The sequence below is a fragment of the Solanum lycopersicum genome, chromosome 1, assembly GCF_036512215.1.
Source record: "Solanum lycopersicum chromosome 1, SLM_r2.1".
NCBI classification, from domain to species: domain Eukaryota; kingdom Viridiplantae; phylum Streptophyta; class Magnoliopsida; order Solanales; family Solanaceae; genus Solanum; species Solanum lycopersicum.
This window is the reverse complement of record NC_090800.1, coordinates 81,531,145-81,546,651: the sequence shown is the minus strand read 5'-3', so window position 1 is coordinate 81,546,651 and position 15,507 is coordinate 81,531,145. Positions and strand designations below refer to the sequence as shown.

Sequence of the window (15,507 nt, the reverse complement as noted above, 5' to 3'; positions counted from 1 at the left end):
CAGAAGTTGAGGAATAAGCTTTATTAAATTAATAATTAATAAAATATACCATCTTCAATATCCCACATAACATTTGTAAGAGTTGGTAAATACTCACAATTTCTAAAAGGATATATAGCTAACAACAAAGTATGAATTTTTATAGTACTATTTCATTATAACAAACAACAAGCCTCTTCTGGCCTCCAATTATAACATAAAACTTTGATGTAGGCTCATGTTTCGAATGCCCCACTATATATATGCATCGACCAAAACTGCTGGGAAGCTTCACACACAATGGAGTAAACCGGTTATGTACATTACAAATGATGACATCTTATGGCTCAAAGGCAATAGTTGCATCCTGGAGTTGCATGCCATATTTTCTTTTCAAAATACATAGACTCTTGAGAAGAAAAGCCACTGAGGCACAAACCAGCCACCCATAGCTGTTATCTGGGTTGCTTTAAAGATTCTAGGTAAGCAACTTTTTCTGGTTCATATAAGCGCTGTGATGTAGTTGAGACCAAGACATATATCAAACTCCGTTAGCTGCTTCCTGGAGTGGCTGGGGACTTCTCAATAAGCAACTCGATTTTCTGATCATGTAAGAGAAGATTTGTTATGTGTGAGAGTTTAAAAAACATGGCACAAAGAATATGTTTAGAATGAAATGGAAATCTAACTCATTGCTTTTATGTTCACAGTTTCTAATAAGATCATAACCAGTTCATTTGCCTAGCAGAACATCTTAAAAACTTAAACAGTATTCAAGGAGATAAATGCCAAGTATTTAGAAAGCAACAATCAGCAATAGACAGTGTATTCACCTTCACTGATTTATTAACTTCGTCAAGCTTGTGAAGCCGAAAATCAGAAGGTACAAGACCCCTGTGCTCCAGTGAAGAATGGTGTCAGGGGCCTGTCAGCTGCATAAAAGATAGATGCAAGTTCAAATATTAAAATAAAATGAGGCAGAATGAAGCATTTTGATAGGATTTGATTTACATCGTCCATCCATAATAATGATGGATCATTGATGCTGTGTAACACTGAATCTCTGCATATAATCAGTTCAGATGAAATGAAATAGGCAAAAAGGACATCATTTGAAAGAACAAGATATGGTGACCCTGCTTCATTATGCTTCTCGATTATGTCTTCCACACAACATTGCCCGAAACAAAGAATCAAATTTTCCCTTCTGCAGTACATTATAGTGATCGGGATCTTTAGTACAACTTAGTATTTTATTATCATGCACTCGAAGGAAAAAAATAGTCTAGAGATTTTTGGAAAAGAAGTTGAGTGCATAGCAGTAACTTTTCCCTTTTTCTTTTAATGAATTAAGCCCATAACAATATATTAAACAAAGTGGCCTCCTGAAAACAACCCGTACTAAACGACATCTCAAAAAGACCCCATGGGAAATATTTATTGGTGACAAAAAGAAATATAGAGATACTACTTCTAAGGATTTGATTATGCTAAAATGTTGGTAATCGTTCTTACCCTTGAAGTTTTAGATGATGATTTCGAAACAGCTGGAGCACCATCACCACCTTGAACCACAGGTCTCCAACTCCTTCCAACATGTATGACCTTTGATGCTTCATTTACGATGACCTGAAAATAATGTAATGACACTTAGGACTTCAGAATCATCAATGTTCTCGTCTGCCAAGGAGCCCACAAAAAGTAAATCAGAGAGCAGCGAAACTAATAAACTGAGTGACAAACCCCAAATGCAAAAAGGAGAAAAAGAACAAAGGGGGAGTTTCACAGCACATAACAGATATTTTACCTTCCTTAGGAGTCCAGGGTTATGCATACCTTGCACCTGTAATTCATCAACTGGTGCAGCTCTTCCACGTGCTATACTTTCAACTCTGAAGGTGTGCAGTCCAAGCATTGACTGCAAGCAACCTATAAAATTAAATTGGTAAAGTTTTAACAGCAATAGGGCACAAGAGATCATCATGAGGTACTACAAAGAATAAAAAAAAAGTTATCAAGTAAAACAATTGAAAGAACAAAAGAAAAATTATTTAAATGAATGGATTTCAAGAAGATAATGAATTGGAAAAAGAACACAAAAACAGGTGGAAGTAATAGTGACTGTTATAAACTGGAAGAGAATTGCCAATCTAGTGTCTATTAGTTGCATTACGGTATGCTTAATACCCATCTGCTTATGTCTAAACTTGCTTTCCATTTCTTCCTACCCAAAATTCTAAGGAACTGTTTACTATTGCAGTAAAGAGAATCAACTACTTTATACACCACAAGGCTATCAAGTAATTCTCTTTTTTCTTTAAAGATTATTTTTTCCTGATTGGATACTATACCATCTCTACAGCTCTTTACATCAGAGAAAGACATACATAAGCTCAACTCTTGTGAAACTCGAAATGACAAGTTTAAATTGTTTCTCAAAGATGTGGCAACAAGGATCTGCTTATCCAAACCTGACAGTTGAACAGGGATACATATTTTTCATGAATTACTAGTAGATGTTCATGATAATGTAAGATTTGCCAGAAAGAACAGGTTGAGAAGTTGCTGCTCCATATCACTTCTATAAGTTTTTGAGGAAAAGGAAAGAGATGAAATTATGTGATTTTGGCTGCCTATAGATAGATAATAGTAGCAACTAGAAGGGTAAAAAGCGTTCAATGAAACTGGAGAATAGTATTATTTAGAATTTAGCCCAAAACTCTGGATGGAAAACTCCACCTTTAATTAGGAACACAAATCATTTGAAAGTTATGCTTTCTATTTCAGAATTGAGGTGTAGTTAATTGATTCATGTCCAGCATACGTCCCTACATTACAGCCTCTTTAGCAATGGATGGCCGATCAATGCAAAAATTTGAAATGAGGTTGTACCCAAAAAAACCAAAAAGAAGTTAAGATACTGGATATGAGAAGTTGCAATTGATACCTTGCTCAATAATGATATCTATCACAAAAGGAAGAGGAACATGCTTTTCAAATTTAATGTCTTTCCAAAATGGTATGCATGAAGGTCTTGACACCTACAATTGACACAAAAAGCAGCTGTATCAGCTCTATTCTCTCTTAAGGAAACAGCATGACTTGATCAAGCTATCCATACCTTGTAAACTATTTCATCTGGAGTAATGTAAAGTTTGCGTGATGAAATTTCCTTTTTAAGCACATATCTTCGCATCGGCATATATAAGTATTCCAATTCCCCAAGCTAAAACCAGAAGCAATGATATAGAGAGTCATATTATAGTGTCATACTGAACACTTTTCTCTCCAAGTTCATCAAAAGAAGCCATATATAGTATCTTCTCAGGAGTATCAACTTCTTCATCTCCATCTGAATCTAATTCAGGGTCAGAAAGCAACAACTTTGTCGACGAACCAAGTTTTGGAACCCCTTCTGCATGTCCCATCAACATTTTCCAGTTCAAGCCTGAATATTGTTCAAAAACATAAACACAAACATGCCAGCAAATACAACACAAGTCAAAGTTGAGCTTCCATTACAATGATTAATCCACGACACTCAGTCACCAAACTTGACGCCACGTCAAAGAACTTAGGGTCATGTGAAATGCATGTCTTATGAGAAAAGATTACGTTAAGATGGATAATCAGTTTCATTTCATTTCTCTTATTGTTCTAGTAAAGCCGAATGACTAAAACTACTAAAAGACAATCAAAGACCTTCATTCTTAGCTGCATTTCCATTTCCTAGTCTTGTTCTCGCTTGTTCCCCAATGAACCAACAAAATTTTATTGCTGTCTAGTGTACAGCAGGAGGATGTTCAAAAAAACAAAAACAAATTCTGCAACTAGTAGAAAATGTTCACACAAAGAAACTATTTTTTTTTTCCTTTTCTTTATTATGATAGATACAACCAATTTTCACACAATTAGGGTCGGGGAAAGGTAACATATACACAGACAAGAAATGAATCATAATACTTTATAGTACCTGAGTAATACACAAGAATTTGAAAGTTTCTTCCTTTATCGCAGCTTCAGATTACAGAATTAGTACAAATGTAAGTAATTTTGCTAAGAGTATGTGATTTAATGTATATTTTTTTGATCCAATTTGTTAGGGTTTGATTTTAGGAATGCTGGCTGCAACTGTTCATAAAATTCGCAGTGTGCCCAAAAATTGCTGCACCTGACTGACACTGACCGAACATTCAAATCACCCGCAACCAAAAAAAAAAAAAGTTATTCGGATGATCCGACCCGATTATTTTGCTATTCGGGTTAGTTGATCGGTTAGACTCAGCTTTAAATACTGTTTTAAGAGAAGGCCGAATTATTTTTTTACAAAATTTTAATTTTGAAAATTACACGTGTCAAGCTTTTTAATGTATCATGTACTTTTTTTTAAAGCGAAAATGTTTATTTATGCTATCAGTTATAAGTTTGGCTCATTTATTCTATCAGTTATAAATTTGGCTTATTTATATTAGAAAATATTTATTCATGTCGTTATTTTTTAACAGTGATTTTGCAAAACCATTTATGATACATGGTCAATTATAATTCGATCACATCATCAATTTTTTAATTAAAAAATCAATTTTTTTAATTAAAAAATTGATGACTTACCGAATTATAATTGGTCATGTGTCACAAAGGGTTTTTGCAAAACTAGTATTAAAAGATAATGACATGAACGAGCTTTTTCTTAAAAGATAATGACACAAATGAGCCAAACTTTTAATGAATATCATAAATAAGTCTTTTCTGAAAGTTCGATCACATATTTGAGCCTTTTCTTTTTTTTAAAAAAAAATGGTCTCAGGTCATGTATTGAGAAAAACTTTTTAGCATCTCAATTAATTTCATAGAATTCTACATATTATCTTTCACTAGCAACAAATATACCATATACCGGTATCCATCAAAACTAGAATAAATGAAAAAAAAATCACCTAATATTTTGGAGGATATTTATAACGCAAAGAAAATGAGAAAAAATATTTATTGATCAGAAGATAATAAAGGGTATTGATAAGCTCACCCCCTTCGACGGAAAATTATACTATTTATACATGATTAAAATAATATTTTATGTAGATGTCAAATTCCCCTCGGCTATTCCTTGTGTCTATTTCTACGAATTTTAAACCTTCTTATTGAAAATCTTGGCTTCGCAACTAGATAACCTATTTTGAATATATTAACAACATATTATTGGCCTTTTTGTTTTTAATTTAAATTTAAATTAAATGATTGGGTGAAATAATCGTTTAAAGGGAAAAGGATCCATAATACCTTTTAAGTTATGCAAATTGAACAATAATTAATAATTTGATTTAAAAAATTCACTAATCTTTACTAATTTGATCTTAAATTATTGTTTAAGAAAATACAGAGGGAATCTAGCACACGAGAAAGGATGAATCCAGCAACTCAGCGGGGCCTACTATTGCTTAAGCCAATGGAAGCTTCCAGAACCTCGTCAGCATACCAACTAACCAATCAAGTGTTTATTCGCTAGCAAAATTGTCTTTATATTCTTTTATTTTTTTTTCAACTATGAAAATAAAAGAACTACTAATAAGAATAATCATAAAAATTTAAAAAAAAAACAAATTTGTTTTATATATGATTCATCTTTGCTTTGCAACCCATTTCCAGCACATTACAGTCTTTAAGTGCAATATTATTCATTAATTACCATCATTATCTTACTATTGAGTATGGATTATTCCCTTTTATGAGAATTAGTCGCATTTATAATTATTTATTTAAGCACTGATTATTCTTCTTCTTTAAGAAAGTGTGGAATCTTCAAACTTAGCGTTGGAGAAAATTCAGGTTAGCCTTCTCTTAATCTTTGCTTACTCAAACAATCTCATAGGGGTTTCTCTATTTCTTGACTTTTTGGGTTTTTTTTTTTTTGCCATTTTTACTCATCAAGATTCAATTTTTACTGTTAATTCCAACACCCTTTGTTCAAATTTGAGCATTTCTTTGCAAGTTTAATTGTGGTGAATGGGTGTTTTGTGTTGTTATGTGAACCGTTTTTAAACTTTATTCAATTTGTTTCTGTTATCAACTTTTTTGTTTACTAAATATGTCAAGCATGAAATGTACTGCTAGGATTTGAGATACTTGTTGCTGGAGTTTGATGTGTAACTGCAACATAATGAGATCAATACCCAAAGCCCTGTAGTTGAATTTTTTCGTGGTAGTAGCTCAGGTAGTTGACTAGCTAAAACTTTCACTTTGTTGGTGAGCGTGTGATTCTTCCTCGCCTTGTAATCCTCTCCCCCATTTCCCCGGTAAAAAAAAGAAATCGATTTGAAAACTATGTTGCAGCGTGATGTGACATGGGTGCTGCGACATTTTTGGATGATCTGAGCAACAAACAGTCTGAAAACACTTTTATGTGTCTGTATGCATTTCATGGAATTCATAAATAGCTTAGTCTGCACAGGTGGCTTTTCCTGACTCTGAATGTTATGTGAATACAGCTGCATTGACATCCATAGATGGAGAAGAACCAGCACATTGCCATATTTACTACTGCAAGCATCCCATGGCTAACTGGAACAGCTGTCAATCCTCTGTTTCGTGCGGCCTATCTTGCAAAAGATGGTAGGATGCAGGTCACGTTGGTTGTTCCCTGGCTGCCGCTGGTAGATCAGGAACACTTGTTTCCCAATAATATCACGTTTGATTCACACTTGGAGCAGGAAAAGCATGTCCGTCAATGGGTGGAAGAGAGGACTGGATTTGAGTCAAATTTTAATATACGTTTTTATCCCGGAAAGGTAACTCAAACTCCAAAATAATCCGTCTTAAATTATTTCACCGAAAACTCTTTTCTCTTAGAATTGTGGGAGTGTAGCAAATCACATGCTTCAACTAATGGGAGGTTCATTCTTCAGGAGCAAATATTTATACCATGTAAATTGAATTTTTTTATGCGATTGACCATCAATGACTACTGATAGTTTGGTTTGTTATGGAAATCAACCAAATAATTATGCTTTGCTTTTTTTTTTTATGAGTTATTCTGCTCTACTTTCCCTCCTCACCAGGATGATTTGTAGTGTGCCGGAGGGAACCTGCTCTGTATACATTTAGAATGTCATTTATTTACTTAATAAAGTTCTGTGTATCCCTCAAAATAACAATTTTGTCTTCACTTGCTTAGATTGGTTGAAAACAAATAGTAATTTCCCAACTATGGTTCGTATATTTTCCTCCCTTTTCATGGAATGGTGAACCTGAACTCCATTAATAATCATTTCTAAAGTGCAATAACAACAAGTTTCAGGAAAAGAGAGGGATAACCCAGTCGTAAGGACCTTCCAGCTCTCTTTTAATCTACTTCTTGAATTACAGTCATTTCTTCAACGGTAAGATTTTAATATGAAGTCTTTGGAGGGGCATTCCTCTCATGTTGAAAAATATCGCACAGCTTATTTTAGTATATGGATACTTGTATTTTGTACAATGGATATGCTTCTGGAGTGCTGTATTAGAAATGAAGTGTTGCATTTCTATATTGCAGTTCTCTCTAGATAAAAGGAGCATTCTTGCTTTGGGCGATATTACAGTAATTATACCAGATGACGAAGCAGATATTGCAGTCCTTGAGGAGCCCGAGCATCTTACATGGTATCATCATGGAAAGAGATGGAAAGAAAAATTTCGTCTGGTTGTTGGAATTGTTCACACCAATTATTGGGAGATTGTCAGGAGAGAGAGGAACATAATGGTAGCCCTCCTGATAAAGTACATTAATGGCTGGGTAATCGATATATATTGCCACAAGGTATGATGATACTATTCTTTGGTAATTATTTGTTTGTTTAGAGGATCTATTTGGGGGAGTTTGATTGCGGGGAGGGGAAATGAAACACTTTTTAACATTTGGCACTTTAATGTAGTGATGTTTCCTCTCTGTTTTGGTTAACCGTGTTAAGTTTGAATTGTGGAAACATGCTTACATATTAGTTTCCATTCCAAACATTGATAAGCTCAAGAGTTGGAAAACTGTGCAGTTCGTTTTACATGCTTTGGCGCACTCAGACTTATATAGGAAATGATAATCACTTAGTTGGGTTGATTTGTCGTACTATAATTATCAACCACAAACTTCTGTTATCTCCTTTTTTGGTGCAACATGACTTCATTTAATGATGTAAAACCCATGATTGACCTTTTGAGCTCTTCACACAAACCTATAATAGCTTGTACTATACATACTGCCTAGCATACTCCTATTGCTGGTAATAGATAAAGCTATCATTTATGATTTAAGGAAAAAAAAATGATCTTTTGGTATTATATGTATAATGCCTTGACCTATAGAAGTTGCTTGCATTAAATGGCAGGTCATCCGGCTTTCTGCTGCAACCCAGGATCTACCGAGATCTGTGGTCTGCAATGTGCATGGAGTTAATCCAAAGTTCCTTCAGATTGGGCTGAAAACTAGAGAGAAACAGCAAAATGATGACCAAGCTTTCAGCAAAGGTGTCTACTACATTGGTAAGAAGTTGTGGAACAAAGGGTACAAGGAACTACTTGATCTTTTACGTGATCATCAAAAGGAACTTCCTGGATTTGAGATCGATTTATATGGCAGTGGTGAGGATTCTGCTGAAATTGAGATGGCAGCTAAGAAGTTGGAATTGGCAGTTAGGGTTCATCCTGGACGTGATCATGCAGATCCTTTGTTTCACGAGTAAGTACCTGCAGAGCTATCCACTTTGTACTGTTATAACTGTTTGTCCACACTTGTTATATATATCATTTGTCCTGAATGGTAAATATTCTCTGGGTGGGTGGGTGGGTGGGTATGCATGTGCATCTCTTGTTCCTAGAACCTAGTTTATCATGCCTGACCCAATTTGCTGTTTGCAGAGGGAAGCACATGCCCCATAAATAATTATGTATGGACTTGAGGCCTACGAAATGTGGACTCAACTTTTTGTTGATTCCGTTTTCTTTTTTCTGTCCCTTTGATAAATTAGTGTCCTTCCATATACTAAAGAAAATCTAAAAGAAGGATAAAACGAATAGTCAAAAATTATTATTCATAGAAGCTAAATAGGCTATGGAATATTTAGTGAATGAAAGTTGATTGCTAATCTACTCTCTATCAATCGTATGTGTCTTTGTTACAAAAGCATAGTTGAAACAGCATGGACCTCTTTAACGTAATGGAAGAAGATGATGATAGAAGTTGGCATTTGTTACCATAAAAAATGTAGGCTTCACGGTTTTTGTCATGCATGTTTTAACAGATTTATTCTTTCCTTACTTTGCTTCTTTTATAGACAAAGTAAAGTGTATCCCACAAGTTGAATACCTTCCACTTGGCATCCTCCTCGAGTTTCAAGTAGTGAATTGGATATCTAACTGGTATATCTTACTACATAACAGAACTGCAACAACCTTTAATGATCAACTTTCCTTCTTAAAATAGAGCTAGAAAAAGAATAAATATAGCAATCTTCTTCTGGAATTCTGTTAATAAAATAAATACATCTAGAAATGAAAATCAGAAAAGCTAAAGAATCTAGGAAAAAGGATACATCCGCATCCTGCTAATCATATTTCCCTAGTGTTTCCTTGTTCTTCTAAAGTATTGACGAAGAATTAAGGCATAGCCATAAGCTTTCACTCCTTGCATTGGTCTTCGTCAATGATTGTCTACCTTGTTATTATTGTAAAGCTTTTATTTCCTTTCTCTCCAAAAATATTTAGAAATGTGGAGTGAGACATAAATGTGGCTGGTCTATTCACATCTGAGATGAAGATTATATAGTTAGATCATTATTTTCTGTGACAGTTGGATATACATTAATGATTTAGCGAGTCCATGGTTTCTTTTGTCATCTTAAAGATTATTTTGAGCCTTAACTTTTGTATCATAGGATCTCTCGAATGTTGGTTAAAACCTACCTAGAACCTCCATCCTTTTTATGACCGAGTAACGAAGATGACATATTTTGGGACTTGGAAAGGCATGCATTCACTTTCAGATGAACTTATTCAAAGGACAGAAACTTTCTGATGAATATGAATCATGCTAAAATCAGCGGTCTATAGATCCTGTCTTGTCGTTCCTATTCTTTTTTGATATTCTTTTATCTCAACTCTCAAGGCATAAGTTAATTTGACAAATTCGTTAGTAAAGTCTGTATTTTCACTGTAGGGAGCTTAATATTTTCTTTCTTTCGTTGTTTTCTGATTCTTTTTTTTCTTCTTTTGGTTTTAGTTATAGGGTACTCGTTAATCCAAGTACCACAGATGTAGTTTGTACAACCTCGGCTGAAGCATTAGCTATGGGCAAGATAGTTGTATGCGCCAACCATCCGTCAAATGAATTTTTCATGCAGTTCCCAAATTGTCTAACATATGATGATGGTGAGGGGTTTGTTAAAGCTATAATCAAGGCATTGTCTGATGAGCCTGCCCCCTTGACTAATGCACAAAGGCATGCGCTTTCTTGGGAAGCAGCAACCCAGCGCTTTCTGAAAGCAGCAGAGCTGCCTACAAATCAACCAAAGACTACTACTTCAGAACCTTTTCTCTCTACATCACTCAACTTAACCAAAAAACTCGAGAATGCATCAGCATTAGTTCACTTCGTAGGGACCGGATTTCTGAGCTCACAACCTGATGAAGAGCAATGTAAAGAACTTGGCTTGAAAGTTCCTCCTAAGAGAACTGGCTTTTCTTCTGGAAAATGGATCTAAGACCGAGTCCACAGTCTGGCAAGGCAGATAATTTCGTCGTTACTGATTGTAGTACTGTTTGTGTTTGGCTGCCAGGAATAATTTAGGAGTAACTTTTGTTGTTGGGATGAAGGGTTTAAGGTGTTAGGTGTTGTATATTAAGTAGCCGATTCCAAACTTATTTGGGATTTGAGGCACTGACGATTGATAGTAAGAAATATTATTCTCTTGTACATACTATTTAGGTGGCTTATATTTATATTTGGGAGAAAGGACAAATCAACTATTATTGTTGGTCTTATGATGTCTTCAATGTTAGATAACTGAATGTTTAGATGCAAACAATATTTCTTTGGAATTACATTTTAGAGACCTTGTTACCTTATTAAGATTGACAAGATAATGTTTAGCCCTTGTTGTTTTTACTTATCCATGTTGAGGATTTTTTTAATTTGTAATAAAAGACTATTAGACAATGTGTTTAGTTGAATAAATTTGCCTGAGAAAGAGTATATTTTTCTTAATGTAACGACGAACAAGGAATTTATTTAAAAACTATTATGTTCTTCTTAAGGTGGATAATTAATGATGAAAATGTTTTTTTTTTTGACGAGGATATGTGAGTGTGTAGGGTGGGTTATTCTTCCTTCTTTAACTAAAATAGTGAGTTAATAAATTTAATCTATTAAGATTAAAGAATCTTAGTAGCTTGGCCAGATGAACCTCAATGTTAATGGTGAGAGTTTAACTTCGCACCTTCTTATCCCCTTCCCACTACTCTTTTCCCTACCCCTAACTTATTATATTTCAAAAAAACCCTATCGTGATTAATACTTTAACTAGATTAAAAAGGAGCTACTAGCTAGGGAATGAGTTTTTAACAAACGAATGCAGATGAAGATTGATAAGGAATAAAAATTAAGGTTAACATATTTTTGAGATATTGGACGAATAAAAAATCAAACGAATTTAGCCATGAAAGAAATTTAACTTTCAAAAGTAAATTTATGTCAACCCAAGAATTGCGGAAAATCTTAGTTGTTTAACTTTCAAAAGTAAGTTTATGTCAACCCAAGAATTGCGGAAAATCTTAGTTGTTTAATTGGTTGACTACCTCGACTCTCATCTTATTGGTGAGAGGGTTCGATTCCCCCCACATTGTAGTGACGTAGTCCCCTCACCCATTTCCCCTTCCCAACCCTAACTTAGGAAAAAGAAACACCAAGACCTATATTTTTCTATTTATCAAGTTGATACAGGTTGTAATAGTGTTGCTTATTTAAGTGGTTCAGATTACTGCATACTTGCAAGTCGGGGGGGGGGGGGGGGGAGAAGTCATGCAAACAAATGAAGAGGAATCAATTACAATAAAAAATAGTGCAACTCGGTCAATATAAGAATTAAGTCACGAGGTTGGTAGGTTCTTTTCCTTTAGAATTTCATGTAAAGTGGAAAGGTAGGCATTTGACTCCAGCGATGTAAGGATCAAAATTAAGAGAATGAAGTGAAGAGAACCTCTTTTTAAGTCCTACGTACTTCTCTTCTCTCTACCGGTTTTTGGTATTTTAAAATCTCTCTCTCTCTATATATATATACATAAAATTAACTTCTTATTCATATAAGTTTACTTATTGTTTGCAATATATGTATAAATTATTTGGCTCAAAAAAACAACTTATTACTAATTAATTATCTTTAAATTTAATTTGAACAACAATCATTAAATTAAAAAAAAAAATTCCGTAACTTATATATATTTACAAGAAGATAGAAGGACAATCACATAAGATATATAGTCTTCCTAAAATTAAGGTATTATATAATTCAATCAAAACAAACCAGTGAAATGTTGAAATCATAATTAAAATGTGAGTCAAAAGTATCTAAACTTTCAAGATTAATATTAAGGACTATATGGTATGAAATATAGAGATTTAAAAAAAACCACTATAAGGTATTTGAATGTTGACCGGACAAAAGTTGACTTAATAATAATAATAATAATAATAATAATAATAGTAATAGTAATAATAATAATAATTTATTTGCCTATTTTATAATAATGATTTTCTTGCTAAAATTATTTATTATTTTTGGTATGTTTTCAAGATTGGTAGATTTTTTTAATTTTGACTTCTTATCAAATTTAATATAAATATATATATATAAAGTTAGTTATAATATTTCCATATTTTATCTTGAAAAAATACCTCACACCAACTATAAAAGCCCTTCCTTTGTTCCATAATTTTTCATTCCTCAAATACATTCTCTATTTCTCTATACATTTCTCCACTTCAAAACAAAACCTAGAATATCAAAATTTACAAAACAAAACCTAGAATACAATGGGAAGAAGCAATCCACCAATACCAACAAGTCTATTACAGGCTTTGGGGTTCATATGTGAGTCCCTTAACTTTTCCACTGGTGTAGTAATTTGTTCACTCTATCTCAATTTTCCTTTTCCCTTGTATTATTATATGTTCTTTTCTGCACACACTTTAGTTTGAGATTTATATCGGACCATCTCGATCATAAACCTCCGAAGCAATCTCTTGGGATCTCAGTTATTTTGTGCCCACAATTTTTTGTCAAAAGATATATATATAAATTTTTGAGTTAAGTTTTATATTTTATTTATATATTATTTTTTTCTTAAAAAAATTATATTTTTTTATACCTTTACTTAATAAGGTTTTCATACATCCTATCCTTTGTAGATCTCAATTATAGAATTTTATTAGTAGTTCAATTATATGTGCACTAATTTTTTTTTTTTATGAAGTTTGGATTATGCCCCTAAACTTTTGAAGATGGTCCTGGATTCAAACACTCATCAATAAGAGTTTATATAGTGTATATCTTATTGTAATAATTATGACAAAAGAATCTCTTAAATGCAAAAAAAATACTTTAAAAAAAATTAAAAGAAATTTATAAAATATAAGTTTCTTAGTAGACCACATTCTTTAAAATGCAAAATACTTTATATAAGAGAGTGCAGGAATTTTTTATTTTGTGTGGAAAAGAAATTGTAATTGTAATTATTATTTCCTTATAGATGAATCATTTATTTTTGATAAATAAAATGTTGGATTGATCGTCTATCGATATTTGCAAGTAAAACAATCATTGAGCAAGTTATAGGATGTGAATGGAAAAATTTGTGATCACAAAACATTAGAAAAGACAATATCTATTTGACAACTTATGTTTTTGTGATCACAAATTCTTTCAATTGTCATCCTACAATTGAAGAACACTCAATTGATGATTTTGCTTGCAACAAAATTGATCGATGATAGATTTAGCACATGTTTTACCAAGAATAAATAGTTCACCTAATTCAATTGAAAAAAATGATAATTGCAATTTCTACTCCACATAAAATAGAAAGTTATGTTGCTTTCTTACCTAAAGTGTTTTTTGGCATTTTTAAGGACAGGATCTGCTTAGAATGTTTATACTTTATGAACTTTCTTTAAAAAAAAAAATATTTTTCTCAAAACAAGAGTTTTGTTCTCTTAATAGCAATGTCAAACAAATTTTTATTTATTTTTTAATTGTTCTTAGAGGTCAAAAACACTTATTTAGAGAGAAAAAGAAATACTATTTCAGAGCCTTTTCTCTCTACATCGCTGAACTGAAGTAAAAAAACTCGAAGATGCATCAACATTAGCTCAATTTGTGGTGATTGGATTTCTGAGCTCACAATCTGATGAAGAACAATGTAAAGAACTCGGCTTGAAAGTTCCTCTAAACATCTAACTCTCATTGTTTTTACTTATCTAAGTGGAGCATTATTTATTTGTAATAAAAGGTCGCTAAACACTCTATTTAGTAATATAAATTCACTAGAGAGTGAGAGTTTATTTTTCTTAATGTAATTATCAACAATAAATTTATGAACACTATTTTATATTTTTTTTTTTAAGGCGGATACTTTTATAATTATATATAGTGATGGAAATGTGAACCTCTCTTTTTTGGGTTAGGGAGTGGGTGAACATTTATTTTTTCTTGCATCGTTAACTAAAATTATGAGTAAAAAATTTTAATCTATCAAAATTAAAAAAATCTAAGTAATTTAATTGATTAGCTAATTGAACTCGCATGTTAAAAACAAGAGTACAGTTCCGCACCTAATTGTCCCCTTCCCGTTTCTCTTTCCCTTGTTCCTATTTTTTTTCCTAATTCAGAAAAACCTATCAAGATTAACAAACAAATGCATATGGAGATCTGTAAGGAAATTAAAGAGGGAAGGACCTAATTATACAATTTAACTTTTAATTATAGTTTGACATTTCACCGACTTAGACAAAATAGAGCAAAAAAAAAAAAAAAAATACAACAATGAAAAAAAAAACCAAACTTAATAAAGGGATCCAAAAAAAATCAAGTTTTGTCCCTAAAATATCTCTTTTTAAAAATTTTCTTTCTAAAATATCTCTTCCTTCACTTTTTTCGGTTTAAATTATTTTAAAAAAAATATTTTTTACACCAATGTAGGTTGGAATATATAACCAAAAATTAACTTTACCATTAACGTATAAATTTAATTTTAAAATTTTTGTTTAGTTATAATTTGATGTAATTTATTCATTTTGTTGAAATTGAATTAGATTAATTTAAACTTGACACTAAGGTTAAGTCATATTATATATATATATATAGCATGTCAATTAATTTGATGATATTAAAAAATTGAGACATGCTTGATTAGATTATATATGGTGTTTAAGCATTATAGGATTGTAACATATAACTAAAATTAACTTTATCATCAACTATAAATCATTATCCTATATTGTTTTAAACT

At 32.4% G+C, this 15,507-nt stretch overlaps 2 protein-coding genes and 1 long non-coding RNA gene across 5 annotated transcripts; 2 read left to right on the top strand and 1 right to left on the bottom strand.

Annotated features, from left to right (window-relative positions):
- Nucleotides 1–6: 6 nt before the first annotated feature.
- LOC101267268 (uncharacterized) lies at nucleotides 7–4,159 on the bottom strand. Of its 2 annotated transcripts, none has more exons than XM_004229902.5 (7): nucleotides 3,953–4,159; nucleotides 3,101–3,427; nucleotides 2,927–3,020; nucleotides 1,787–1,908; nucleotides 1,495–1,608; nucleotides 813–911; nucleotides 7–581 (listed from the first exon to the last, which is right to left on the bottom strand). In XM_004229902.5, the coding sequence occupies exons 2-6, from the start codon at nucleotides 3,179–3,181 to the stop codon at nucleotides 897–899; spliced, it is 426 nt and encodes a 141-aa protein (XP_004229950.1). In that variant the 5' UTR covers nucleotides 3,182–3,427; nucleotides 3,953–4,159; the 3' UTR covers nucleotides 7–581; nucleotides 813–896. The 2 variants fall into 2 exon arrangements, with proteins under 2 accessions (XP_004229950.1, XP_025887622.1); XM_026031837.2 differs by having other exon boundaries at nucleotides 3,101–3,394.
- A 1,324-nt stretch (nucleotides 4,160–5,483) lies between these two features.
- On the top strand, nucleotides 5,484–11,046 carry LOC101258305 (digalactosyldiacylglycerol synthase 2, chloroplastic). Of its 2 annotated transcripts, none has more exons than XM_004229871.5 (5): nucleotides 5,484–5,805; nucleotides 6,465–6,764; nucleotides 7,511–7,774; nucleotides 8,337–8,686; nucleotides 10,226–11,046. In XM_004229871.5, exons 2-5 carry the CDS (start codon nucleotides 6,483–6,485, stop codon nucleotides 10,704–10,706), a joined length of 1,377 nt encoding a protein of 458 aa, XP_004229919.1. In that variant the 5' UTR covers nucleotides 5,484–5,805; nucleotides 6,465–6,482; the 3' UTR covers nucleotides 10,707–11,046. The 2 variants fall into 2 exon arrangements, with proteins under 2 accessions (XP_004229919.1, XP_010326168.1); XM_010327866.4 differs by lacking the exon at nucleotides 5,484–5,805 and adding an exon at nucleotides 5,809–6,190.
- Nucleotides 11,047–12,953: 1,907 nt separating this feature from the next.
- Nucleotides 12,954–14,622, top strand: LOC138337617 (uncharacterized). Its single transcript, XR_011210948.1, has 2 exons — nucleotides 12,954–13,091; nucleotides 14,262–14,622. It is a non-coding gene; the product is annotated as an uncharacterized lncRNA (long non-coding RNA).
- Nucleotides 14,623–15,507: the final 885 nt, after the last annotated feature.